Raw genomic sequence first — 27,799 nt, forward strand, 5'->3', positions numbered from 1 at the left:
GAGCAAACTTTTCATTTGTATGGAAATACAAAAGATCCTAAATAGAAAAAACAATCTTGAGAATGAAAAATGGAGCTGCAGGAGTTAGCTCCCTGACTTCAGACTACACTACAAAGCTACAGGAATCAAAACAGTATGGTACTGGCACAAAACCAGAAATATAGATCAATGGAACAGTGTGGAAAGCCCCCAAATAAACCTATACACCTATGGCAAATTCATCCACTACAATGGAGGAAAAGAATATACAATGGAGAAAAGAAAGTCTTCAATAACCGGTGTTGGGAAAACTGGACAACTACATGTAGAGGAGTGAAATTAGAAAATTCTCTAACACCATACACAAAAATAAGCTCAAAATGGATTAAAGACTTAAATGTAAGACCAAATACTATAAAAATAGAAGAAAACAAAGGCAGAACACTTTGATATAAATCACAGCAATATCTTTTTCAATCCATCTCCAAAATAATAAAAATAAAAACAAAAATAAACAATTGAACCTAATTAAACTCAAAAGTGTTTAAACAGCAAAGGAAAGCACAAATAAAATGAAAAGACAACCCACAGAATGGGAGAAAATATTTGCAAATGAGGTGACAGACAAGGGATTAACCTCCAAAATATACAAACAGCCCATACAACTCCATAACAAAAAAATCAAAAAATCAAATCAAAAAAATAGGGAGAAGACCTAAACAGACATTTCTCCAAAGAAGACATACAGATGGCCAAAACGCACTTGAAAAAATGCTCAACATTGCTAATTACTAGAGAAATGCAAATCAAAACTACAATGCAGTACTACCTCATTTTAGTCAGAATGGTCATCACCAAAAAGTCTACAAATAATAAATGCTCGAGATGGTATAGAAAAAAAGGAGCCCTCTTACACTGTTGGTGGGAATGTAAATTGGTACAGGCACTATGGAGAAGAGTATGGAAGTTCTTTAAAAAACTAAAAAGAGAGTTACCTGGCTGCCTGTCAGGAAGTATTTTATGGAGAAAATAGAATCTGCATTATTTTCTCAAAATGGAGAGGAAAAGAAAATGTGAATAAATGGAGAAATAGTGCAAATGAAAACAAGAAATTATTATACTTATTTAGAATAATTGTACTAAACAATAGTTGCTGTCCAACAAACATACAACAAACTCAAACCAATCAAATCAATCAATAGGATTGTTGGCTTTTAATAAGAAAAGTTTCTCTTGTCTAAGTATTGAACCAGGCCTGCTTACCAAAAGCTACTTTAAAAGTAATAAATTGCTGAAAGAGAAAAAAGCAGCCTCTACCAGCTGTCTGCTGGAGCTTGCCCTGTACTAACAGTTAGGCAGGCAGGCCATGGTGTTCTCCATTGTTGAACATGAACAATTTCACAGAAAAACAACATCAAACAAGGCCACTCTATGAAGCAAGATAAAAACAAAATCACTGCATAACCATGTCTGGGGATCAGATAATTATAAGAACATTGCACAAACCACACTAATGAGTAAACGTTCCCCTCATATAGCGGGCATAAGCAACAGCTGCTTCTTTAGCAATTATAGCTTTATACCATTTCGCCTGCTTCCTGGATAAAAATTCTTAGGATACCAAACGACAGAAATGTCTCCAACTTTCTAACAACACTCAATTCATGCTTCTTTGAACTTTGCTAAAATCATCTAACACAAACCCAAATTCTACAAAAGGCCTTCCGAACATCCTCTTACTAGAATATCTCATGTTTCCCTATAGTATGTAATCTCTTTGTTGTAATAAACCCAGATTTGTTTGACTATATGTATACAGTCTTTCGCTGACACAGTTCGTTATATGTTTGTTGGACAGCAACTATTGTTTAGTATAATCATTCTGTGTTGCAGGCACAGGTACTGCATTTTCTTTTAAATATTCTAAAACCCAGCCTACACATTATTTTGACCAGTCTTTAGCCTGAAAATTGTCAGTATGGTGTGGATATTATTGCTTAGTCGCTAAGTTGTGTCCAACTCTTTTGCAATCCCATGGACTATAGCCTGCCAGGTTCCTCTGTCCATGGGATTTCCCAGGCAAAAATACTGGAGTGGACTGCCATTCTCCACGGGAGCTTCCCGACTCAGGGATCGTTCGAACCCACATCTCCTGCATTGGCAAGTGGATTCTTTACCAGTGAGCCACTAAGGAAGCCATGGTATTGGTTTAAGAAAAGGCAGAAAGATGTAAAATATTATAATCCCAGATACAAATCCTAGTACATATCAAAAGTTAGTATATGACAAAAGAGTATCACAAACAGTAGAAAAAGGAAGAATCAATTAATAAATAGTATGCTAAAACTAATTGTCTATTTGGAGGGAAAAAAATATCACACTATACGCCTGGGAAATTCTATGAACAGAGGAGCCTGGTAGGCTACTGTTCATGGGTCACAAATAGTTGGACATGACTTAGCAACTAAACACCAACATATGACCAAATTCTGTTTGGATAAAAAAGTTAAAATATAGAAGTTCAAAGCACCAGAAAAAAAATAGAAATAAATATTTAACCACAACTCTGAATTTTAGAGACCCTTCCTTCCTTAGGGGATAAAAGCGTTCAATAGATTTAACCATACAAAAAAGTGACAATAAATATGTATACACACACACACACACACATATGTATATATGAAAATCATGAACTAGGGAATATTTTCACAAAACTACAACAGACAGGGGCCTATATGTTTAATATACAAATATGTTATGCAAACTAATAAAAAATTACTAAGAAAAAATATATAAGAGGGTAAAGGATAGGGCTCCCCAGTGGCTCAGACAGTAAAGTACCTGCCTGCAATGCAGGAGACCTAGGTTCAATCCCTGGGTCGGGAAGATCCTCTGGAGAAGCGAACAGCGAGCCACTCCAGTATTCTTGCCTGGACAATCTCATGGACAGAGGAGCCTGGCAGGCTATGGTCCATGGGATAGCAAAGAGTCAGACACAACTAAGTGACTAACACTTTCACTTTCAAAGAACAGAAAAAAAAATTCATGGAAGAAGAAACTCAGCTGGGTAATAAATATATGGAAAAATAATCAAGGTCACCACTAATCAAAAAATACAAATTAAAATAATTATAAATTCTATTTTTCATCTACTGAATTGGAAAAATATTTTTAAGTATCTAAAGCTGGTGACTGTATTATTTAAATGGCAGTTATATGTTACTAAAGTGGGTTTAAATTGTCAAGTCCTTTTGGAAAGTAATCCAGCAAGAAATATAACCTATATATATAACCTAATTTACATATAAGTCTATATAACCCAACTATTTTACCTCTAGGAATCTAGTCTAAGAAAATAATATTAAATATGTTGAAAGTTTAATGCTCACAGACATTCGTAACAGCATTATTAAGAGAATGGAAAAATTGAAACAAGAATTTCCAATAATAAAGGAAGAGTGCATCCACTAGATGGAGTTTTATAAAGCCATTAAACTTATGTTAATAAAAAATTCATAACAACATGAAGAAAATATTTATGCTTGCTGCTGCTGCTGCTGCTAAGTCGCTTCAGTCGTGTCCGACTCTGTGCGACCCCATAGACGGCAGCCCACCGGGCTCCCCCGTCCCTGGGATTCTCCAGGCAAGAATACTGGAGTGGGCTGCCATTTCCTTCTCCAATGCATGAAAGTGAAAAGTGAAAGTGAAGCCGCTCAGTCGTGTCCGACCCCTAGCGACCCCATAGACTGCAGCCTACTAGGCTCCTCCGTCCATGGGATTTTCCAGGCAAGAGTACTGGAGTGGGGTGCCATTGCCTTCTCCATTTATGCTTAACACTAAGCAAAAAAAATCCTAGTAAGTAGAATTCTACATAAGATCTGTAACATAAACCAAAATACCACTGAGAGACTGATCATACAATATGTGATGCTGGACCAAGTATGACATCAGAACTCTGGCCCATACACTCTGCCTCAGTAAGCTCAGGAAACCTAACCAAAATCCCTGCAGCACCATTCCAGGAAGCCAAACCACCACCTCTGCAACTATCAGCCCAGAACATTAAGATCTGGTCAATGACTGCTGGGCTCCCTAATTCTTGCAGACCTCTCCTCCTAAGACTTCAAATTCAGTACTAATATGTCAAATATGATTCCTAAACCAATCACACAGGAGGCCCTGCTTACAGCTAGCCTGCCTCCATCTTCCATGTCAACAGCCTCCACTATCAGCCTACCTTATTTTTTTTTTTTATATCTGAAACCACTCAGACTACGTTCTCTCCCTCTTCATCTCCAAAAGGAAAAGAAGAACGATCATCAATGGCTAGTGGCAGCTGTAGAAACAACACCAAGAGCCAGCTTCACACTCAGGAGAGAACGCTGCATCTCCTCCTCATGGCAGCCTACCTTATTGAGCCATAAAGAAAGATTGAAACAATGCTATTTGCAGCAACCTGGATGGACCCAGAGATTACCATATTAAGTGAAGTAAGTTACACAGAGAAAGATGAGCATCATATAGTATCACTTACATGTGATAGCTAAAAAAATTATACAAATGAACGTATTTGCAAATCAGAAATAGACTCACAGACATAGCAAATTTATACTTACCAACGGGAAGAGTGGAGGAGGGATAAATTAGGAGCTTGGCCAAAGAAGACATACAGATGGCTAACAAACACATGAAAAGATGCTCAACATCACTCATTATTAGAGAAATGCAAATCAAAACCACAATGAGGTACCATTTCACACCAGTCAGAATGGCTGCTATCCAAAAGTCTACAAGCAATAAATGCTGGACAGGGTGTGGAGAAAAGGGAACCCTCTTACACTGTTGGTGGGAATGCAAACTAGTACAGCCACTATGGAGAACAGTGTGGAGATTCCTTAAAAAACTGGGAATAGAACTGCCATATGACCCAGCAATCCCACTGCTGGGCATACACACCAAGGAAACCAGAATTGAAAGAGACGCGTGTACCCCAATGTTCATCGCAGCACTGTTTACAATAGCCAGGACATGGAAGCAACCTAGATGTCCATCAGCAGACGAATGGATAAGGAAGCTGTGGTACATATACACAATGGAATATTACTCAGCCGTTAAAAAAATACATTTGAATCAGTTCTATTGAGATGGATGAAACTGGAGCCCATTATACAGAGTGAAGTAAGCCAGAAAGAAAAACACCAATACAGTATACTAATGCATATATATGGAATTTGAAAGATGGTAACGATAACCCTATATGCGAGACAGAATAAGAGACACAGATGCATAGAACAGTCTTATGGACTCTGAGGGAGAAGGTGAGGGTGGGACGTTCTGGGAGAATAGCATTCAAACATGTATATTATCATATGTGAAACAGAACACCATTCCATGTTTGATGCATGAGACAAATGCTCAGGACTGAGGCAATGGGATGACCCAGAGGGATGGGATTGGGAGGGAGGTGGGAGGGGGGTCCAGGAAGGGGAACACATGTAAACCCATGGCTGATTCATGTCAATGTATGGCAAAAACTACTACAATATTGTAAAGTGATTAGCCCCCAACTAAAATAAATAAATTTATTTAAATAAAAAAAAAATTAGGAGCTTGGGATTAACAGATACATACTGCTGCTGCTGCTGCTAAGTCGCTTCAGTCGTGTCCGGCTCTGTGCGACCCCATAGACAGCAGCCCACATACTACTATGTATAAAATAAACAACAAAGATCTGTATATCTGAAACTAATACAACATGGTAAATCAACTGTACTTCAATTTTTAAAAAAGCATACCTGAAGCCTACTCCTTCTTTCACTATTAAGCTTTCCCCACTTTCTTGCTGGCCTTTGAGTCTCTCCAAAAGCAAGTAATGGTTGCTGACTCCCTTGCTATACAAGCTTTGAAAAAGCAGCCTCTCTGCTCATTTGGGTGATAATTTAATTCCACATAACAAAAGACTAAGCAAAAAATACTGATATAAAATGAACCTCAAAAAATCACTATTCATCTGCATCTGAGTATTCAAACTACAAATTTGAATGATTTAGAATTGTCTTTCTCTCTATGTTGTTGTACTTTCTCTTATGAGCATGTTTATATTTATAATGGAAACATAATCTTTCAATAAAAATATCTGATAGACTATTGCGTGCGTGCATGCTAAGTCACTTCAGTTGTGTCCGACTCTTTGCAACCCTTAGACTGTAGCCCTCCAGGCTCCTATGTCCATGGGATTCTCCAGGCAAAAATACTGGAGTGGGTTGCTGTGCCCTCCTCCAGGAGATCTTCCCAACCCAGGGATCGAACCCACGGTTCTTATGTCTCCTGCATTGGCAGCGGGGGCGGTTTACCACTAGCGCCACCTGGGAAGCTGATGGACTGTTACTCAGCAATAAAAAAGAGACAAATTGCTGGTAGATTCAATAGACATACAACAAAAACATTATGCTGCATGAAGCAAGATATACACACACACAAATATACACACACAATGTATGCTGTATGATTCTATTTATATGAAAGTCCAAAAACAGGCAAAACTAAGCTACGGTGACAAAAGTTCAGAATTTGCTGCTTCTGGAAAGCAGTGGGAGTGGGAAACTGACTGAACAGGGGCAAGAAGAAATTTTAAGAAAATTTAATAAGATATCCAATACATATTTTGACTGATGGTTGCCCAAGTAGATATATCTGAAAACTCACTGAAGTGAGCACTTAAAAATCTATGAATTTTATGATGTGTAAATTATACATCAAATTATTCTTTCCCTGTTCTTTCCTATGTTGCCTTCAACTATCAAGTGTTCTGCTTGTAGCACCCTATCCTCTCTATATTTACCTTTTTCAAAGCTTCTTAAACCTACAATTCTCCTCAGGATAAAATACATGGACATACGAAAAAATGTTTAAATAAAAAAGTTTATGATAAATGTATAAACCTGCTTTGTTATGAAGACAGAAATTATGTTAGTTATCAAATAGCATGATTTGAAGATAATTATTTGAGGATTACACTAAGCATACAAGTTTAAATACTTTTCAAGAGAATATTGATAAAAGAGAATATGTGACTTTTAGTATATTAATAGTGGCAATAAAACTATTAGACTTGTTAGGAGAATGAAAATTATGGCCAAAAAATATGCTTTAAACATTTTCCTAGTTCTTTCATTTTAGAATAAGAGAACTTTTAGCCAAGAGAATAGAAATAGAGAGTAAATACATTAAAAATGATACAAAAATACAAATAAAGAGGAAGAAACAATAAAGAGGGAAGAAACAAAGAATCTCAACCATTTTTAAATTTTTCATTAAAAAAGAATAAAAGAGGAAGTTTCATAAAAGTTACAGAAAATGAAATACACATGATGCAAGTCCTTAATCACATAAAAAATATAAATGGTTCATGTAGTGTGTAGTAGTCTTGCAAACTCATTCCAAAGAGATGATGGCCCAGTTTAAAAGTGCCTAATGTAGTTACACATAATACAGGCTTTCAATAAGTAAGTATATAATAAGTAAATAATTCACCTGATGCCTAGTCTAATACCTAATACTTGTGCCAAAACAAAAGATTACTAAATATTGATCAGTTTGAAATGTAGAGACATATCGAATCACTATGTTGCATAACAGAACTATGTAGTGTTGTAGGTTAATTATACTTCAAAAACAAATGAACAAAAAACTCACAGAAAAAGAGATTAGATTTGTGGTTACTAGAGATGGCTGTGAGTATGGGGTTAGCTGCTGGATAAAATCAAAAGGTACAAACTTCTGGTTACAAAATAAACAAGTACCAGGGATGTAATGTACAACATAATAAATATAATTAACACTGCTGGCTACATATGAAAGTTATTAAGAGTAAATCCTACAAGTTGTTATCACAAGAAAAAATTTTTTCTTTAATTTTGAACCTATATGAGGTGATAGATGTTCATAAACTTGTGATAATCACTTAATGATGAATGCATATTAAATCACTTATGCTGTACACCTTAAACTTTACACTGCTGTATGTCATTATATCTCAATAAAATCAGAATTTAAAAAAGAGTACTGAATATTACCTCAAGTAGCAAAGGAACTTTGGCTAAGATAGAACTGGAAAAAAGCAAAAAAAGATCCAATAATAAACTACTAAGAGACTTTCAGATTATATAAGTAACTAATAACAGTGTACAAATTATTTATAAATGGATTTCTCAATATCAAAGTATGTTCCTCATCAGTATTCTGATTCTCTTCTTACTGCCCTCTGATATCCTATAATGTAGTAGAAATCTATGTTAATACACCTGACCAATCTACTTTCAGCTTCTTGCTATAATATTCTAAGTATACAGAGCGAGTCCTTGCAAATGCTTTCTTTTTTTCACCTGTCTTTTAAATATTCACTTAAACAGATACATGTAACTGGATCCCATCCCTCCAGTAACTAATTTCATAGATAAAAATTAAAACCGTTGAGTGAAACCTAAAGAATCTACTCCACTCTTATTACTTTGATATATCCTATGTCTTTTATACTTTCCTCTTTTCTAATATTCTCAGGGAAATACACCCAACAGTAGCAGCACAAAGTATGAATAGTTCAGGCTAATTTAAAATACCAGGCTTCCCTGGTGGCTCAGCTGGTAATGAATCCGCCTGCAATGCATGAGACCTGGGTTCGATTCCTGGGTTAGGAAGATCTCCTGGAGAAGGGAATGGTTACCAACTCCAGCATTCTGGCCTGGAGAATTCCATGGACTGTATAGTCCATGGGGTCACAAAGAGTTGGACATGACTGATTTAAAATATTATTTTTCCAACTACTTAAAAGATGTGACCATCTCTAGAAAATAACTTTTAAAGTGTACTTTTCATCTTCAGGTACACTGCACAGCCCACTCACCTCTTCACATATAGTCATCCAGTTCAGAAATGAATCAAAGAGCCTATATTCAACAACACACACGAAAGCACAGGATAGAAGGTCTCAAAACAAACTGTAACGTGACACAAACTGAACTAAAGATGAGTTCAGGTCAGATGAAAATGAAATGTGAATCTTGTTTGGATCCCAAGACATATACATATTGCTGTATTTAAAATGGATGACCAACAGGGACCTACTGTTTACCACAGGGGACTCTGCTTAATGTTATGCGGCAGCCTGGATGGGAGGAGAGTTTGGAAGAGAATGGATACATGTATGTGTATGACTGAGTCCCTGTGCTGTCCACCTGAAACTATCACAACACTGTTAATCAGCTATACTCCAAAGCAAAGTAAAAATTAAAAAAAAAAAAAAGATACTATGGGACAATCTAGGGCTTCCCTGATAGCTCAGTTGGTAAAGAATCTGCCTGTAATGCAGGAGACCCTGGTTTGATTCCTGGATTGGGAAGATCCTCTGGAGAAGGGATAGGCTACCCACTCCAGTATTCTTGGTCTTCCCTTGTGGCTCAGCTGGTAAAGAAACCACCTGCAATGAGGGAGATATGGGTTCGATCCCTGGGTTGGGAAGATCCCCTGGAGAAGGGAACAGCTACCCACTCTGGCCTGGAGAATTCCATGGACTGTATAGCCCATGGGATAGCAATGAGTCAGACATGACTGGTACTATGATACTATGGGACAATCTAGGAAATTTAAACATTAACTGCATATTAGATTATAAAAAGAAATTTTGTTCATGTTTTTAGATGTGACAATGGTTGGGGTTTATATTTTTTAAAAGAGGGGAGTCTTTATCTGATCTCTGAAGTTTTTTAGATATTCAATAAAAAGGTATAATATGTGGGGTTTGCATTAAAATAATGAAATGGTAAGTGAAGATTTACAAAAATTGTTGAAGCTGAAAGTTTATTATAATACTGTCTGTTCTTGTTATTGTGCTTTCCATAAAATAACAAAAACAAAAGATAGGTGAAAATAAAGAGAGCATCTTTGTGATAGGCAGAATAATGGTTCCCAAAAGAACCTGTGAATATGTTAGGTTATATGGCAAAGAGGAGTAAAGGGTTGCAGATGATACGAAGGTTGCTAATCAGTGGCCCTCAAGATTGGGAAACTAACCTGGATTATCCTGTGGGAACAACGTAATCACAAGTGTCTTAAAACATAGAAAAGGAAAGCAGAAAAGTTAAGAGTCAAAGGATGCAATCTGAGCAAGATTCAACTGGCCTCTGCTGGCTTTGAAGATAGAAGGGGGCCACCAGTCAAGGAATTGTGAATAGCCTACAAAAGCTGGAAAAGAAAACACTCTCTCCTAGACCCTCCAAAAAGAAATGCAGTCCTACCAATGACTGGATGTTAGCCCAGTGATGTCCATTTCTAACTTCTAACTTCCTGAATTATAAGATAATAAATTTGTGCTGTTCTAAGCCATTAGTTTTTGGTAATTTGTTGAAGCCAAAATAAGAAACTAATATAATCTTCTAGTAGACCCACAGATTTTTATATGGAGATAAAGCATAGAGTTTACTGAGAATTCAAATGAAATATGTATTTTCCTCAAGTAAAGAAAAAATTTCCAACTCAGACACCCTTACTATTTTTTTCTGGTTGAAATAATTTTTTATTGCTCAGTATATTTCTTTCTCTTGTGTCTTATTTTGTTTTTATTTTTTAGAAACTATAAATTCAAGCTTAGAGAAGCTTGCCTTTGTCTTGAAAAACAAAACAACAAAGCTTTTATATCATTTGCTAACCTGGTTTTAAGAGCAAGATGGGATTTATCTTGCAAGAGTAATATCTATACCATGAATGATGGAGGTCTAGGTCTGGTGCTAAAAGGAGACAACAGCATTGTTGACAACATTATAATCTGCTGGTGACTTTCATGGAAAAGAAGCCCTTGCAAATTTCTAAACAGTAAACTCTGTTAGAAAGATACTCTTATTATCTTAAAGGGCAGGTACTTTAAGGCAGGTACTATTACCTACGCTACTCTCCCCTTTCTGGTAGCCTCAATTTCTTCCGTGGGTCAACTGCATTACCCGTCTCCCACAATATACCAAAATGCTATCAGAATCGATCATCTCTACTACTTTCCCAACACTTTTCTCTTATTTAAAACCAATTTACACACTTAATCTTAAAATTACTGATTCTATCAATTCTATTTTCTATTATAGTGTGATCTTAATTCTATCCATCATCTTACTGTAAATATCTTTACCCTAATCAACTTTCCCTTGGTCTAATTCAGCTGTCTCTTGGTACTTGTGACTTGTTTGCTTGTTTTGCATTTCTTGTTTCCACCATCCTTGATCTCTCTGCAATGCTAAGATACCCCTGAAGTTCTCTTTCTTAATTTTCTTTCTAAAGAAAGTTTTCAGATTATCTGTCTCTACTTTTGAGTTTTCCTCATATCATTGTGCTAAGTTCTCTTACCTCTCCTTTGCTAGCCTTAAATTTCCATCTACTTAAATGTTTACAAACAGTAAATATTTCCCCCAGACTCAATCTAACTTCTCAATTTACTCTACTACTTAGTTTCAACCTTTTTTAGTTTGAAGACTTAAAAGACAGGTCTTTAGTCAATTTACAATGAACAAATCAGACTGATCATTAAGCCATCCAATTAATTTTCTTGATAGTCTAATTTATTGTCTTCATTTAAGTAAAGTACTAGATTTCTAATGTGACTGAAATGTACAGGTGATTAACAGAGCAGAAAAACTGAAAAAACATAATTTTCTCTGGCTACTCTTTAAATCTACATTTAAAACACCCATTATTTGTTGCTTTTATGCTATTTCCAATTCAAGAGATATACATACTGTACATATATAATCCAGTTATAAGATGCTACTAAAATTAATACATTAAATACTACATATTTTAATTAAAATTCATTATATTGATTATGTATCATCATTACATAATATATTCAAAGTCATTCTCTATACCATTAATAACAATTGGTATATTTGGGCCTTCAATAGAACTAAAATCATACTCTTCTTCCTAATATTTTACATAATTCCAGAAAGTATCATGAGTGATTTCTCTGATACATCAACCAAAACACATTATTTCACTCATTATAGTCAGTTGGTTGAGAATGATTTATGTCCTAACCATTTTTAACTCTGTATAATAAATATCTTTGTAATAATTAAACTTGTCAAAATACCTTCTTGTTGTACACCTAAGTGACTATGAATGCTCCATTTAATCAAGCCTCTGTATAGGGAGGCTTATTATGCACTTTTTAGAGGTTTTATTTCTGTTCTTTACAACTACCTTCTATAAATCCTTTAAATATAATTTTCTTTATTTCTAAAACTTAATCACTTTTATTTAAAAATACGCTTAATACATATTTTTAAATAAAAACACTCGTGTTTAACACACATTAAAAGATTAGCCCTTCAAATATTAAAAATAATCAAGAAAAGTTACCTTTTTAAAATTAAAAAAGGACCCTTGCTATAAATAAGATCTTTTATAAAAGATTCTTATTTTGACAATTAAGTAGGAAAAATCTCAATTTAAAAAGCGTTTAAAACAGGGCTTCTACTTGAAACTTCTAACGGATATAGTCAAAGTTATTGCTATTTAACTACTATGTATATGGTTCATAGAACTATACTGTAGGAAACCAATATAATCATTCTATCATTACAACTATGAAATTATGATTTTTCACAGGCATATCTTCAAGTGAAGGCAGAAGGAGTCTATAGAAATGCACTAACCCTCAAGAAATAGGAATTTGGTTTAATCACTACTGATAATCCTAAGTGAGAAACTATGTAAGATTTTAAATTAGTTCTATATTGAGATATACACAAAGCATCCCACCACTGTTTTTAAGAACTTAAGAACTGCCATACTAAATGAGACCAACAGCCCAATTTGCTGACAATATACTAGCACCAAAGGACCTTTGGTGAGAAAACATAATTGTTCTCTATGGTAACCTAAAAAATTTGTAATCATATTTCCTACAAATCTATAATCCCTTGTTTGAGCTTGCCCCTGCACCCTTATGCTCTCAGGATAGGCAAAGTAGAGAGTTTAGACCACTGAAATAGCTTGGCTTTGGTTTTCCAGTTCTTAAAAATTAATTTATTTTAATTATATTTGGCTCTTAAATTTGTTAACATCTCAATCCCAACAAGAGTGCTTAATTCATCTGGGTTGCCTCCGTTACTATTCTTAAAGATGCCTATTTGCTACTGTCCATTCTGGTGACAGGAGCATGACGTCTTTGTCAGATGCTTTTTCCCTGGTGGCTTAGGTGGTAAAGCATCTGCCTGCAATGCGAGAGACCCAGGTTCGATCCCTGGATGCCCTGGAGAAGGAAATGGCAACCCACTCCAGTACTCTTGCCTTGAAAATTCCAGGGACAGAGGAGCCTGGTAGGCTACAGTCCATGGGGTGCAAAGAGTTGGACACAATTGAGCGACTTCACTTTCACTTTCACTTTATCCATACTAAGTGATCCTGCAGTGTCAACTGTACTATCTTTTATTCTACCCATTTATAAGTATACAATGAGACAAGTCCACACATCTCAGAGAATCTTGTATAGTTCCTTGAACGAATGAAAACAGCAGAAATATGGAACTATAATTACGAACTGTGCCAACTTCAGTTACAGACCCTCCCAAGTAAAATGATATGAAATTAGAAGAACATGGAGACAATGAAAAACCTGGAGAAAAGATATCTAAGCAATTAATCTCCTTTCAGCTTTTCAAGGTCCTGGAAAGCCCAACTGTCCACAGTCCAAGACGATGTTTCTGAACTTAACGCTTGTTTCTCTGGGAAGATCTGGTATTATGTCTGGTATGAAGATCATGATCACAATCCATTCCCATGTAAGAAGTTACACTAGTTATCTGTATGTTGGCTCTGACATCATGACCATTTATAAAATCAACTTATAAATGTTGATGAAAAGTGAGTTGGCTAATTTAAGAGTTTATTCAGACTTTAGGGATTATGCCATCTGGTTCTAGTGATATATTTACTTTTGTCTATTTTGTTAATTAGGTCTAGAACACCGCATGTGTTTGTCACTGGCAATCTAATACTTCTAAATTGTTCCCCTAAAAAGATCATTTGGAAACAAAAATAAAAACTGAAATAATTTAACTGAATCTTTCTACAATCTTCTTTTCCATATCTTTCTAAAAAATATGTAACATGTTCCTAAAGTGGTGTCACTCTTTTGCTCAATGGTTCCCTTGTGTTTATGTAATATAAGATGTATTTAATAAAAGTCTTTTCCAAAAAAATTGTTCAAAATATCTAGTTTTCTCTTAATACATCACTCTATGAGAGTCCTAGCTTTCATTCATTCATTCAACAAATATTTGACTGCCTTCTAGGTGGCAGGCTCTGTCCTATGAATTAGTGAGATAGTTGTGAACAAAATAAAGCCCTGTCCTCATGGAATTATATTATAATAGGCAAAGCAAAAAATAAGCAAGTAAACATAATTTAATAACAGTTAGTTGTAAGTGTTATCAAGAAAACATAATCAGGATAAGGATAGAGAGCAAAGGTGATAAGCAGTGGTCAATGAAGATCTCTCTGAGAAGTTAACAACTGAACCAAGAACTGAATGATATACAGGCAACAAGTAATTTAATTATTTGCGGGGGGGGGTTCATGTAAAGGAAACAGCAAATGCAAAAACCCTGAGACAGGAACATTTTTGAGAAACAGTAAGAAAGCAAGTGTAGCTGGTGCAGAGTAAGTAACAAAACAGTTTAAAATGATGTCTATCTGGAGTCAGATCATTTAGAGCTTTATAAGACATAACAGGACTTCTGATTTTATTTTTAAGAGAAATGAAAAACCAGTGAAAAATTTTGAGCAGGAATGACATGACATGATTTAAATTTTTAAAGGATGCTTCTACCTATTATGAGATAAGACTGTGGTGAGGCCCCAGTGGAAGCAGGGAAAATTCTTTTAAGAAACTCTTTTAAGGCTTCCCTGTGGCTCAGATGGTAAAGTGTCTGCCTGCAATGTGGGAGACCCAGGTTCGATCCCTGGGTCAAGAAGATCCCTGGAGAAGGAAATGGCAACCCACTCCAGTACTCTTGCCTGAAAAACTCCATGGACTGTCTCCTGAGGAGCCTGGTAGGCGACAGTCCATGGAGTCTCAAAGGGTTGGACACGACTGAGTGACTTCACTTTCACTTTCACTTTAAGGCAATAAAATAGTAGTCCAAGCAAGAGAAGAGACATGGTCAAATTTTGGATGTACTTTTAAGGGAGAGGCAACAGAATAATCTCTACCTTTTCAAAGTCTCTATGTTTCCTGAGTAACTAATTATGTTGCCTATTCTAATAAGTGAGAAAAATGAAGCAGAAAAAGTACTGGATTTGAGGATGAAAAATCAGAGCATTAAACTTAGCTATGTCTCTTACCAACTTTGGAGAGCTAAATTCTCTGGTCTCAGATATCTTCTCAGTAAAAGGAAAATATACTACTACCCTTGACATCTTTACAGGACTGTTATGAAGGTCAAAGGGGTATCTTACAGATGAAGCTTTCTAATTTTAATTTAACCAACTTGCTAGATTAACAAAAACTCTCCATTCTCTTTGTAAAACAAGTTGATACTAATAGTTCATTAAATGTTCAAAACTACCAAACTCTGTAGCTAGAATACTCACACTCTTCTGCTCCCAGACTAACTAGGTATGGGCCATGCAACTGTAGGGTGGAACATAAAATGAATCTAGAAAAAATACATACACACACATATGTTTGTTCATCTATACTTTGTATATACTTCCGTGTGTGTGTGTGTGTGTGTGTGTATATATATATTCATCTAGATTATACACACGTGTATAACTGCTTATTGAAATACATATATGTTTGTGTGTGTGTGTGTGTATATATATATATATATCATCTGACACTTAAATTTCCTCTGAAAGCATAAATATCCTTATCCTATTTTAAATAAACAAAAACTGAAAATTACACATAATGGATTTGGGATGGTTTATGGATAAGAAGTCCACACAGAACTTCAATCTGAGAATCAATATGCAACAGAAAAATCTTGATTGGTTATCAGGTGCTTTGTAAATTGATGCCTATTTAAATGTTTTCAGTTAAAATGTTTAAGATATATATCATTATCAATGTCTTTATACTTTAATCTCTTTTCAATTACTCAACAAACCATGTATATGCTACTTCATTCATAAAGTACATCAAGTGCCTACTATACTGATTCTCAATATTGACTGTGCATCAGAATCTCCTGTGGGTACTTTTTAAAAGATATAAGTGCCAAGGCCCCATCCCTAGAAACTTAGATTTTCTAGGACTAGGGTAGAGCTAGAAATCTTTCTTTTAGACAGAGTTGAGAACCACTGGCCTAAAAGGTAGTGAGCACCCTAACAATGAGAAGAAAATAAAATATAATTGTTTTCCAAAGAGTTCATAGTATAATAGTGTCAAAAGTCTTTTTAACCACAATAAGTTGCTAAATTCACACCATGGCAGATGCTACAGGAAAAGAGAGACATGAGGAGAAGCCCTAACTCTGTCCGGGGTAGGTAGATGAGGAAGACAGTGGTCAGAGTTGGTTTCATATAGATGGTGTTTGAACTATGAAGTAATGAAAGGTAACTGGAATTCTCCAATTATATTAAAGCTGGAAGAGATATTCTAGTCAGAAGCAGTAAGCTAAGAAAAGGCACTGAGATATGAGAAAATAATGGTGCTTTCAGAGAATGCAGTATATCCAGGGCATCAAGGAAACAAGGATGGAAAGGTAAACACGAGCCCCTTCCAAAAGGAACTATATAAATATCAAGTTAAATAGTCTGAAGTTTAGTGTACAGAGTAGTGGTTTCAAACTGTTTTCATGGAATTCAAGTTCAGAAAAGGCAGTTCAATATTTCAAAAAGGCCATACAAATATCTGAACAACACCAGGTATTCAAATGCATACACAGTGAACTTAAAACAGATTGCAGTAAACCGATGCATTAACCTGTTTTTTGCTGACCTTGAACCAAAATTTCTTCTGCCATTTGTTTCTGAACTTCTTAGAGATGTGTCACTGATTATAAAGGCTGTATTTTTATAAGGCTAGCAAATGTCCTACTACCTGCCTATGCATAATATCATATAACAAAACCAAATATAAAAAACAGAGAGTTCTGTTTGTAGATCACCACTGCTCTAGGGAAACCAATGTTGAATTTTTAGCAGGAAAATGACATAAATAACATTATAATTCAGAAATAACCATTATAACAAAATGAATTGGAATAAGGTAAAACATGGGGTGAGAAGATCAGTTAGGAAGTGACTTCAAGAGACCAAGTGAGAAAATATGATAGAATAAACAAGTATTGAAGATGATGAAAAGGGAATAAATTATGGAAATACTAAGAAAATAGAATATGATTTGATGATCAATCAAATAATGGAAAAAAAAGATGGTTTTCAAAACAGCAGATTCTAGATTTATACTTTAATTTTAGCCATACTGAAAAGACAGAAGTACTTAGAAGGTACCAACTGTTTAGTACGCAGAAATGAATATCCTTTGCACATTTAATCAGCGAGTTCAAATTAATTCCCCATTTTAGCAACAGTCTTAATTTTGGAATATCCATAATCCATCTTTACATATTTTGTTACAGTCCAGAAAACCTAAAATCATGCAACCACTTTTTTAAATTAACTATATTCCTATCTAAGGATGTCACAGTACTTTCCCCACTTAGTGAAATTTCAATATTAGTGTTCAGCACACGTAGCTATCTATCCTTATAATTTCTTTGAATATTATTACTTAATATTTTATAGCCCACGGGTTACAGTCATTCTATCAAGAACAAGGTGATTTTAAAACTTTAACAATAATATAAATATGTGTTTCATTACCTCTTCCAACTTATACATTGCCTTCACGTAACTGTCTTGTTTGATCTTCCCAACAATCCTCTCAGGTAAGAAGAGCAGAAATACTTACAGAAGCCCTATTACCATACTACAGATGAGAAATTCAAGTCACAAGGAGATAAATGTCTTACCAAAGATTATATGGCTAACAAGTGACAGAGCTTTAAATAAAACACAAATTTTCTGATTCCTAGGTCAGTGTTCTTCCTACCATGCCATATGTTTTTTAAATAATACATATTTAACTTTTGCCACTTTGCATGACTATCTCTTGCCTACATAAATAAGTAGGTGATTATCTATCCTATTTTTCTCTCTTGCTTTCCCCTAAAACCTTCTCTACCAGCTTTATAACCTCAAGAGTCCAATGCCATTCTGTTTCAGAAGTTTATCTTTTCTGTACCAATTTTACCTCTACTAAAACTCTCCTGCATTACTATCACATTCATGAATTGAGACATTTAGGGAATTGTTTTCAGAATCTTGGAATGGTAATAGTAATACATCAAAGATTAGAGAATCTGGGCATAATTCCCCTGCCTAGCAGTTTAAATCTGGCCTTTAGGACCCTTTCACATATTTGTCTCATTAAGCTCCTTCCTCCCTTATCTGACAAAATACCTATTATTTTGTCAGAGGATAAAAAATTGTACACAACTTTGTTTCCAAAACTGTACTGAATACAAATTTCACAGAGCAGATTAGAACTAAATCTGTTTAACCTAATTCTAAATAAATTCACTTTTATGTAAACTAGTTTACAATATTTTAATAATTATAGACTTGTTTTTATAATGACCCTACTGGGAACACAGACTAAGACAATAATTGAAACTTACCCCATTACACATGATTTGTTTACTACACATAATTTGTTTACTACAAAAACAATTTTAATAATTTCAAAAAAATTTGTGAATTACTCAAAAAAATGTAATACTTAATTTCTATGATTTCAAAAATTTACTATTTCTTCTCATGCATACAAATGACTTGGTAACTTTTTTATTGAACATGAAAAGTCAAAAGCACATTTCTAAGCTACCTCCTAAAAAAAAATAAAAAATATAAATCCCTTTATGTCAGAAAATAAAACAATACTTTTATATATGAATACAATGCTTGTTTCGTAAATTCTCCACTCTCCCCATCAGAAACTCTTTTGCTTATTAGTTCAATGTTAATGTATAATTACTTAAAACATTTCCTTACTAAACAATAACGGTCTATTTTTGAGTTCCTACAAGTATTAAGCCCATAGTATTTGTTTATTAAGAATTTAAGAATCTAGGTATGTTTTTATTCAGAATTTTAAACACTGCCTTTAGATCTTTTAATGGATGTATTCATCTAGCTCTTATCTTTTCAATTCTAGCAATATCTTAATAGCTTTAATCCTTTTATACTGAACACTAAAATTAGCTTCTCTGAGTGACAACATGGGATTAACTATTTATACATAAATATTAAATTAAAAAGTAGTCCAAGACTGCACCTTAATATTATCTTGCATATTCTACTTGTAACGTTTGCTTATTAAGACTTGCCTTCAACTATAACTGCTTTTTAAGTTGATGCCTGGAATATCTTAATACAAACTGACTCACACACAAAATTCTCTGCACCAGATTCTCTGATACCAGCATCTAAACAATTTCCAGCCCTTAGTGTGTGTGTTTTAATTCTTTCCTCACAGCAGTAAAATAAAGAAAGAATAAGCTTTAAGCCAATTCAAAACTTACCTTACAAATCTGGAAATAGTCTGAAGTCAAGGTTTCCTGAATCTCCTCTCTGAGAATCCCTGCAGTCCCTGCCGGATGTGTGGAACCACTTCCAGCCCCACCACCACTGTTACTGCCACTGCTGCTGCCACTGCCAGGGGATGAGGCCGTTAAGCCATCCAAAACTTTTCGGAAATTAAACTTCTTCATTTTAAAAACTGTGGAGAAATTCAAAGGAAAGGGGGACTTACTATATGGAATTATACGTGGGGAGAAGTGTTTTGCTTTTCATCAGTCATGGCACTAGCCAGTCCCCATTTTTACATGAGTTTTTTAAAAAGGAGGGGTGAATCAATCTTTTATCAAATTTTAATTATAAAAAGCATATCCTTCAAAAATATAAAACACAAACTCCAAGAGCAACAGTATTTCCTCCTCACACATCAAATTTTCAAGGGCTTTATCCCCAGCTGTAGCTACGCTTTATCAGCACCGAGGTAAAAATAAAAGGCAGTGTCATCATCGTCATTAGCATTATATCATCATTATTATACAATCAAACCAGAGTCCCACCAACCAAGACTCTCTTTCTTAAAGGCGGGCTTTCCTCCTGAAGGTTGAGCTCAGAGTATTTTTATTTTCAAAAAAATGGTGGTGGAAGGGAGCTAGTATTTATTCTGCCACCACCTGCGGGGGTCTCCCCCAACATCTTCAACGCTCCCTTTTTCTCAACAGGAAAAGCGGCGTGGTGGGGTGCTTTTTCTATTTCCCACTCAGAACAGCCGTACCCCCAAACATCTGCAGGTGACCCAGAGCGACAGCCGACGGGAGGAGCGAGCTGCTGCGCCACCTACCTCCGCTTCTGCCTCCGCCTCCCCCTTCCCCTCTCCCCCCTCCACCCCTCCTCGCCCCGCTCTGCCTGCAGCGGGAGCCGCGCCAACCCGCGCGTCCGCTCTCCAGCAGCACGGGCAGCGGCTCCTGGGGGTCGAAAGGCAGAGGCGACGACGGCTGCGTCCGAGTCCTGCCTTAGCCGGCGGGACGAGAAAAGCCCCGCTGTCCCTCTCCAGGCCAAGCGCCTAGGCGCGGGGCTCTAGCCCGCGGGCGCGCGAACACACAAACACCCTCACGCAGACCTACGGGCCCGGGTGCTCACGCGCACAGACACACACACAGGTGCGAGGGAGCCGCGGCTGGACGGCGGCGGCGTCCCAAGGGGATGACTATCTGACTCCCGACTTAGGCACCTTCCTGAGCCGCCGCTAGCCGCCTGACAGCCCGGAAAGCTGAGGATGCGGAGGGAGGCGGGCTCGCAGGCGTCCGTCCGGCCCGGCTCCGGCCGCTTCTCCAGTCCCTCCGGCAGCGGCTCCTGGCGCTCTCCGAGGTTCTAACGGGGCAGGCAGGCAGGCAGGCTCCACCGCAAGCTCCGCCCTCCCGCCGTGGGAGGCAAGCCCCGCCCCCGAGCCACCCCCTCCTCGCTCGCCCGGCTCCGCCTTCCCGGGCCGCCAGGGGCCCGAGAAAAGGGCGGAGAGCTCCGCTACGTCAATGGGCGGAAGCAGCCTCGGCTCCAATCCTAGGCTCCGAAAGGCCAAGTTCCGCGGTCGAGAGGCGCGGAAGAAATTTGTGGATAGGTCGAAGGAAGAGCCAATGAAAGGGGGAGGGGAAAATTTAGAAAGGCAGGTGAAGTATTTGATTGACAGCGGTATTGGCCAGTATGCAAGGGAGCCGTGCTTAGGGGGCTGTAATTGGCGCTACCTGTTGAAGGACGCAAGTGTGAATCAATAGAATGCCAGGAAGCGTGCGAACTTGAGCGCCTTCAGGACTGCAGGAGGGCTTATCCTACGTCTGACTCTGGACAATACTGCGAACTGGGCAACTGTTTTGCAGTTTATCACTTCTGAGCCTCTTCCTGCTCTCCGGGTGCATCTGCTTGTCTCCCCTCACTGCTATGCTACTTGTATAATTGCTTAACAAGTCACATCTGCCAAATGGAATTTCATTGCTATAGTTACAGAATTTATATTAATAGCATACCAGATCCTAAGGAAAGAATCGTTCACGTTTTTCCAATATGTACACTTGCTTTTCCCCCCTTTTTCATATATACGAAAAAAAAATTAAGAAACAATTTTCTCATCTAGTAAACCATGTCAAGAATACATTTTAAGCTTTTTCTATGAGTCACAGTAATCATTTTGAAAGATGCACTATTCGGTGCAGGGTTTTGTTTCTGGTTTTTTTTGTTTTTTGTTTTAACCAGCATCAGGAAGGGAAGGTGTGGTTCTGAACCCCAACCTGCTACTGAATTGGGGGAATCTGGGACCTCGATTTCTTCATCTCTGAAAATGAAGGGCAGCGCAGGGGACTGTAGCCAGCTGTAGTCTATAACCTGGGCAATGCAACAGAAAGTGAAAGTCGCTACAGACCATGGACTTCTCCAGGTCAGAATACTGGAGCGGGTAGCCTTTCTCTTCTCCAAGGGATCTTACCAACCCAGGTCTTCCACATTGCAGGTGGATTCTTTACCAGCTGAGCCACAAGGGAAGCCCAATGCAACAGAGTTCATTATTAATCATCTCATATGTCCTTACATGTTAGAGATCTTCTAGGATAACCTCTTCTTTTATTTTCCCTTTTATTATTTTCCTTTCTCTTCCCCTTTAGAGGAAGGGGATGGAAGGGGTGAGCGATGAAAAAGTAGACCTGAAAGAGAAATGAGTTGTCTGATGTCACATAGCAAGGAAAATGGCAGAGATGGAATAGAGCCCAGTTTTTGGAATCCTCAGGTCAATGCTTATGTTCTTTTTTATTTTCTTCAGTACTATTTCACTCCTTTGGAGACCTCCTAAAGAACCCCCAATACTATCCGGTAGTCTGTTATTGCCACAGCTAGAAAGTAACACTATTGTAGTCAAACATGGTACTGTATATTTCTACCTTATTCAGCACATGATATAATGTTTTACATATAAAAGGTGCTTAAAGGACTTTGAACAATAGGGTTATTAGTGAAAGATCTATGAGATGGTACCCAACTATATCCAGTACCATTTGGAGGGGTAAAAACAATGGTAGAACAAATGCCATATCTGATGTAAACTAGCTTTTAGCAGGGTTCCAAATCCTATAGTGCTTCCTAACAATATATATCAGTCCTTGCTCTCTTTTTCTTCTCTTCTTCTTGGCCCATTTCACTTCTAAGTATGGGTGCCTACTGAGACTAAAGAGTTTTCTTTCCTCTTTTTTATGTCTTGCTTTCTTTTAGAAAGGGGAGAAGGGAATTGTTTTAACTTTTTGAGAAGTAGGCACTGTTGTCTAAAATAATGGATTTAAATGCCCTCCTTTCCTTCTTCAGAAAGTCTGTTGGCAACTCCTTTAATTTTTAAATAAAGGAACCAAACCTATAGCAAGTGATCATTTGGTATTTTGATGAGAATGAAGAAAGAAGATATTATCCTGAATCAGCAAAATTAGAGTTATTATTTGCAACCCCCTAAGCTCCCCCAAACCCCGCCAAGCCCCCTAAAATCACTAATCACTGACACTATACTATCTTAGCAAACTAAACAGTGGCTTTATTCTAAAAATTATGGGAGAACTGAGAATGAAAAAGCACACAAAACAGATTGACAAAGACTTTGTTTGAAGACCTAAAAGGAATTCACTGGCCTTCTTAAGTTAAAAAGAAGTGACAGAGTAGATATCTCTTCAGATGGGACAAGAAATAGGAATGAGAAGTGGAAGAAAAATCATCAGAATATATAAATGTTTTCAAACAATTAGAAGCCTAAAAAGATATGATTAGAATGCTGACATTATGGGCTCTTTGAGACTATTTTAGTATTCTTCTTCCTCCATGGAAGATAGATAGCACAGTGTCATACATAGTAAGTGTCGTGGTCTGGGCGTGGGTTGGAAAAGAATTTCCAGACATGAGACAGAATGAGAGGGAAATAAAGTTTATTAGCGTGGGAGATGCTGTTAGAACAGCGGGCCAGCTCAAGGGAGAACCAATCTTGAACAGGGGCCCTTAGTCTACTTTTATAGCCAGGGTACAAGGAGTGGGATAGGGGTCTTGAGGGTCATTTGCTGATTGGATGAGGCATGTATACTGGATAGGGGGAAGAGTAAGGCAAATACCGTCTCCCTATGGGGTAGGAGGAAAGACAGGTTATGCTGGTCAGGAGGACCTGAAATTCATTAATAGTTACAACATTGGGAATGGGAAGGGCAATAAGGGTCTGGTTTTTCTGTTTCTGCATTCCAAGACCCTCCTGGGTTTTATCTGCTCTTTCGTCCTTGGGTTACCACAGTAAGTACCCAGTAAATATTACTTTGAATAAATGACAGCAAGTAAAATCTTCACATAACTGCAGTCTCAGAATGAGAGAGAGAGAGAGAGAGACTGGGGACAACGGATATTATGATGCTGGTTTACAAACTGAACAAAGATAGAAATTAGCAAGAGATAGAGTGCATTATGTATGTGAGGAAAGAGCATGAAGATTTATAGCCTAAAAATCTTATTAGGTAAAAGAAACATAGTGAAATATCTATAGATGCAAATTCCATTCTTAATTAATTAAAGAGATATAAGATGTTATTCTGTAAACCATCTGGTAAAAGGAATGAAACCAGACTATGAAATATACCTTATAAATAATATAGAGAACTTTAGAATTGAATCTGATACTAAAATTGTAGAACTTTGTTTTTCCTACTGCAAATTAGAATTCCTCATGGAGAGAAGTTTCTGATAAGCCATGATGTCTTCCTAGAATGAAAAAGATGAAGACAGAAAAGTAGCCTAAGCTTGGTCCTTAGAACAAAGTTATCAAATCATTTAAACAAATCTAATACATTAGAAGGAATTTTAGCATATATGTTTAAAATATACTACAACTCACTTTATCAGTTTGTGTTCTTGACTTCAAGCAAACAGTAAAGGTAACAGATGCTACCCCCAAAACAATCAAATAACTGTATTAATAGAAAGTATGTATATGTGTGGCACTTCACACACAGATTTACTAAACTGACTAGACTTGGAGAAAACTAAGTCAAATTGACAGAACACATGTAAATGGTCCATCATACAGAAACATAATAAATTCTATCACTTACTTAGTGCCTGTATGCCAGATAATATACTATGAAATTTGTAAACATCTCTTTAAACTTCATCCTTAATTTAACTCTATGAGATAGGTATTATCCCCATTTTACAGGTGAAGAAATTTTGAGACTTAAAACGATTTGAGAAATTCACCTAAGTTCACTCATGTAGATAATTTTTTTGTAGATAACCCAGTCTTCAAATTCAAGGCTAACTTCTTAGATTATACTCTTAATCATTGCCCTATTACTAATTAGAGGATTAAATAGGAACAGGTGGGGATCAATTCTCTGAAATAGTGAATATATTTATATTAGTTTAATAGGGCTGCCACAACAAAATAACAGACTGGGCAAGTTAAACAACAGAAACTAAGTATCTCACAGTTCTAGAGGCCAGAAGTCCAAGATCAAAGTATCAGCAGAGTTACTTTCTTCTGGTTGGTTTCTCCAAGGTCTCTGTCCTTGGCTTGTATATTATTTACTTCTTACTGTATCCTCACATTGCCTTTCCTCTGTGATGTGCACCCCTGGTCTGTGTGTCCAAATTGTCTTCTATAAGGACACCAGTCAGATTGGATTAAGGACCACACTAATGACTTCATGTTAACTTAACCTCCTAAAGGCCCTATCTCCAAATACAGTCACATTCTGAGATATTGGGTGTTAGGGCTTCAACATAAGACTTTGCATGTAGGAGGGTCACAGTTCAGCCCATAATAATATGACAATCAAATTCAAGGTTCTTTGAAGAAAGCTCTGCTACAACCTGGACTGTGTAAACAATTTTACCTTTAGTTTTTTATTAAATTCTCACAACAGTCATGTATTGTAGTTGTTGATAACTTTATTTTATAAATGAGAAAATGGAAGCAAAGAAGGGTTAAGTAGTATGTCCAATATCCATATATTTAGTAGGTTGTGAAACAGAAATTTGGACTCCTATAAATCACATCTCAAAGCTCTTTCCTCATGCTGTTAGCTTTCTTTAGAAAAAGAAATCCCATAGTATAGATATTTGATATCAGAAAATTATTATAGAATATAAATATTAGGATAAAACAGAATAGAAGAGAGAACGGAAAAACATATGCTAAGAGCTTTGAATACTAGACCTAAAAAGACATTGGAGAGTTGAGGGGAGTGAAAACTAACAGCAGAGGGTATTTGGGATGACAAGCTAATAAGAGATCTTATCACAAGAAATCTCAGTATAATTTGAAATGTATTGAGTCCCAGGGCAGTATTTCCACCAAAAGAAATAGAAGTATTTCCACCAATAGAAGAAAATCAGCTATTGGCTAACTAATTAGACATTGTTCAGAGAGGTTGAAGTCTCAGAAATATCATACCAGCTGGAAGAGGAATTTGGATAGAAGGAGGGTGTTGATGTAAGACTTGCCATAAGGCCAGGTGGCAATTATTTACATTAGCAAGTGCAACAGTTTCCAATCTTCTTACTTTAGATACTGGCTTTTGAACTGAGCAAACTAACTTATCACTCTTTTTTGACTCCTCAACAGCACCATCCTTTAGTATTTGCCAGTCTAGGAGTTTGAATATCATTAAGAGAACGCAGTTGAAAAACAGGTTCCACCTATAGCCTTTCTGGCAGGACTTTCAAAAGGATTAGGAATTATCTTTCCTTCCTAAATCTTTGTCTGACTGTTTTCTGACATTATTATACATCTTTCAGGAGGAGTACTGATTGATAATTGTCAGCTTTCTGTCATAGGGCAGGAAATAGCCGAAAGTATTAAAATCCCTTATTTGGCCTACTGCAAGCCCACAAAGGGAGAAACCACGGGGTTAATTAAATAATATCATAGCTCTTGTGGGTTTTAGATAAACAGATAGCGGTCATTAGGATAGACCCAAAATAAAGTATGGCTCAGCACACAATCAATGACAGAATTACAAACAGAACTTGTGCCTTCTATGGTAAAATGCAAATATTTGCCATTAAATGTAATTAAAATCAACTCTCTGCGCATCTTTAAAAATAGATTTTCACATATCCAACCATCGCTTTGGGATGTGGTAAGAGAAAGGGATTTGGTCTTGAGACAGGACTAAGTTTTCTTTTTTTCTTCTTCTTCCCTTTTCTCTTTCCTTTTCTTGGCTGCACAATGTGGCTTGTGAAATATTTGAACCCCTGCCCCTTGAAGTGGAAGAGGAGTCCTAACCACTGGATCACCAGAGAATTCCCAGACAGGATAGAGTTTTCTAACCAAGGCACTAACAAATCCTTTCAGCCTCCAACCTGCAGTTTTTCCTTTACTTATGTATAGGTTATTATAAGGAACAAATGGGATTATGTATGTAAAAGTGATTGTAGAATGCAAACCACTATACAAATATACTGTTATTTTCCTTATTCTTTCGCTTTAGTGAAATAGTTTATAGAAACTTAAAGTTGAATTTATTTTCCCATTATTGTTAATATAAAAGTCACCTGCATCTGTGAACTTAACTGTTGCTAAAATTGAAGGAGAGGAAGAGGATTTGGACTAGATGATCTTTAAGGTTCTTTCCAATCCAGAATTCTGTCTTTATATGATTTATTTAGTCAAGGTTCACTGCATTCTCTTCCTAAATACTAAAAAGCCTTATTGAAAAGGCGATTAAGAGGATATCCATGTAGGTACTGGCCAAAAGAGTTGAGCTGCAACCTACAGATGCAACATAGGAATCCTAAAAAGTATCTACACATTAAAGTACCTGGAGAGCACATTTTTTATTAATATTTATATTTATATACATGTTCATGTATATCTGATTATAAAAGTAAAGTGTGCTTATTACAGAAACTTCGGAAAATCTAGATAGTTATTTCTAGTCCTTTTCAGGACATTTTTAAACAAATTGGAAACGTCCAGTATGTACCATTTTGATTTTTGTGTTTTTTTAAATTAAACATCTTGTTGTGAAACAGACATTTTGCATTCTGCATTTCATTAAATAACTATTTTGAATGGTAATATATATTTAGTCATATGAATATTTGCACTGTAATCGTTTCTACATTCTTATGTATTTTATTTATTTCTAATTTTACACTACTATAAATAATAATGGCAACGTTTGAG

The 27,799-nt window shown here is 36.4% G+C and overlaps 1 protein-coding gene and 1 pseudogene across 7 annotated transcripts in view; both read right to left on the reverse strand.

The window, feature by feature from the left end:
• STXBP5L (syntaxin binding protein 5L) overlaps window positions 1-27,799 on the reverse strand; it is a 379,816-nt gene that overhangs the window by 284,430 nt on the left and 67,587 nt on the right. For 5 of the 7 annotated variants that reach the window (XM_081571861.1, XM_081571860.1, XM_081571859.1 and 2 more), the window contains exons 1-2: window positions 20,843-21,128; window positions 19,620-19,816 (exon numbers count right to left, since the gene is read on the reverse strand). In XM_081571861.1, coding sequence (XP_081427987.1) covers window positions 19,620-19,808 — 189 coding nt within the window. In that variant the 5' untranslated portion in view covers window positions 19,809-19,816; window positions 20,843-21,128. Of the gene's footprint in view, window positions 1-19,619; window positions 19,817-20,842; window positions 21,129-27,799 lie in introns of those variants that run through there. The other 2 variants (XM_081571857.1, XM_081571856.1) reach the window with 1 other exon arrangement.
• On the reverse strand, window positions 4,242-4,427 carry LOC145540090 (small nucleolar RNA U3; annotated as a pseudogene).

This window comes from Giraffa tippelskirchi, chromosome 2 (assembly GCF_054371585.1).
Source record: "Giraffa tippelskirchi isolate mGirTip1 chromosome 2, T2T-mGirTip1v1.2.pri, whole genome shotgun sequence".
Classification (NCBI taxonomy): Eukaryota; Metazoa; Chordata; class Mammalia; order Artiodactyla; family Giraffidae; genus Giraffa; species Giraffa tippelskirchi.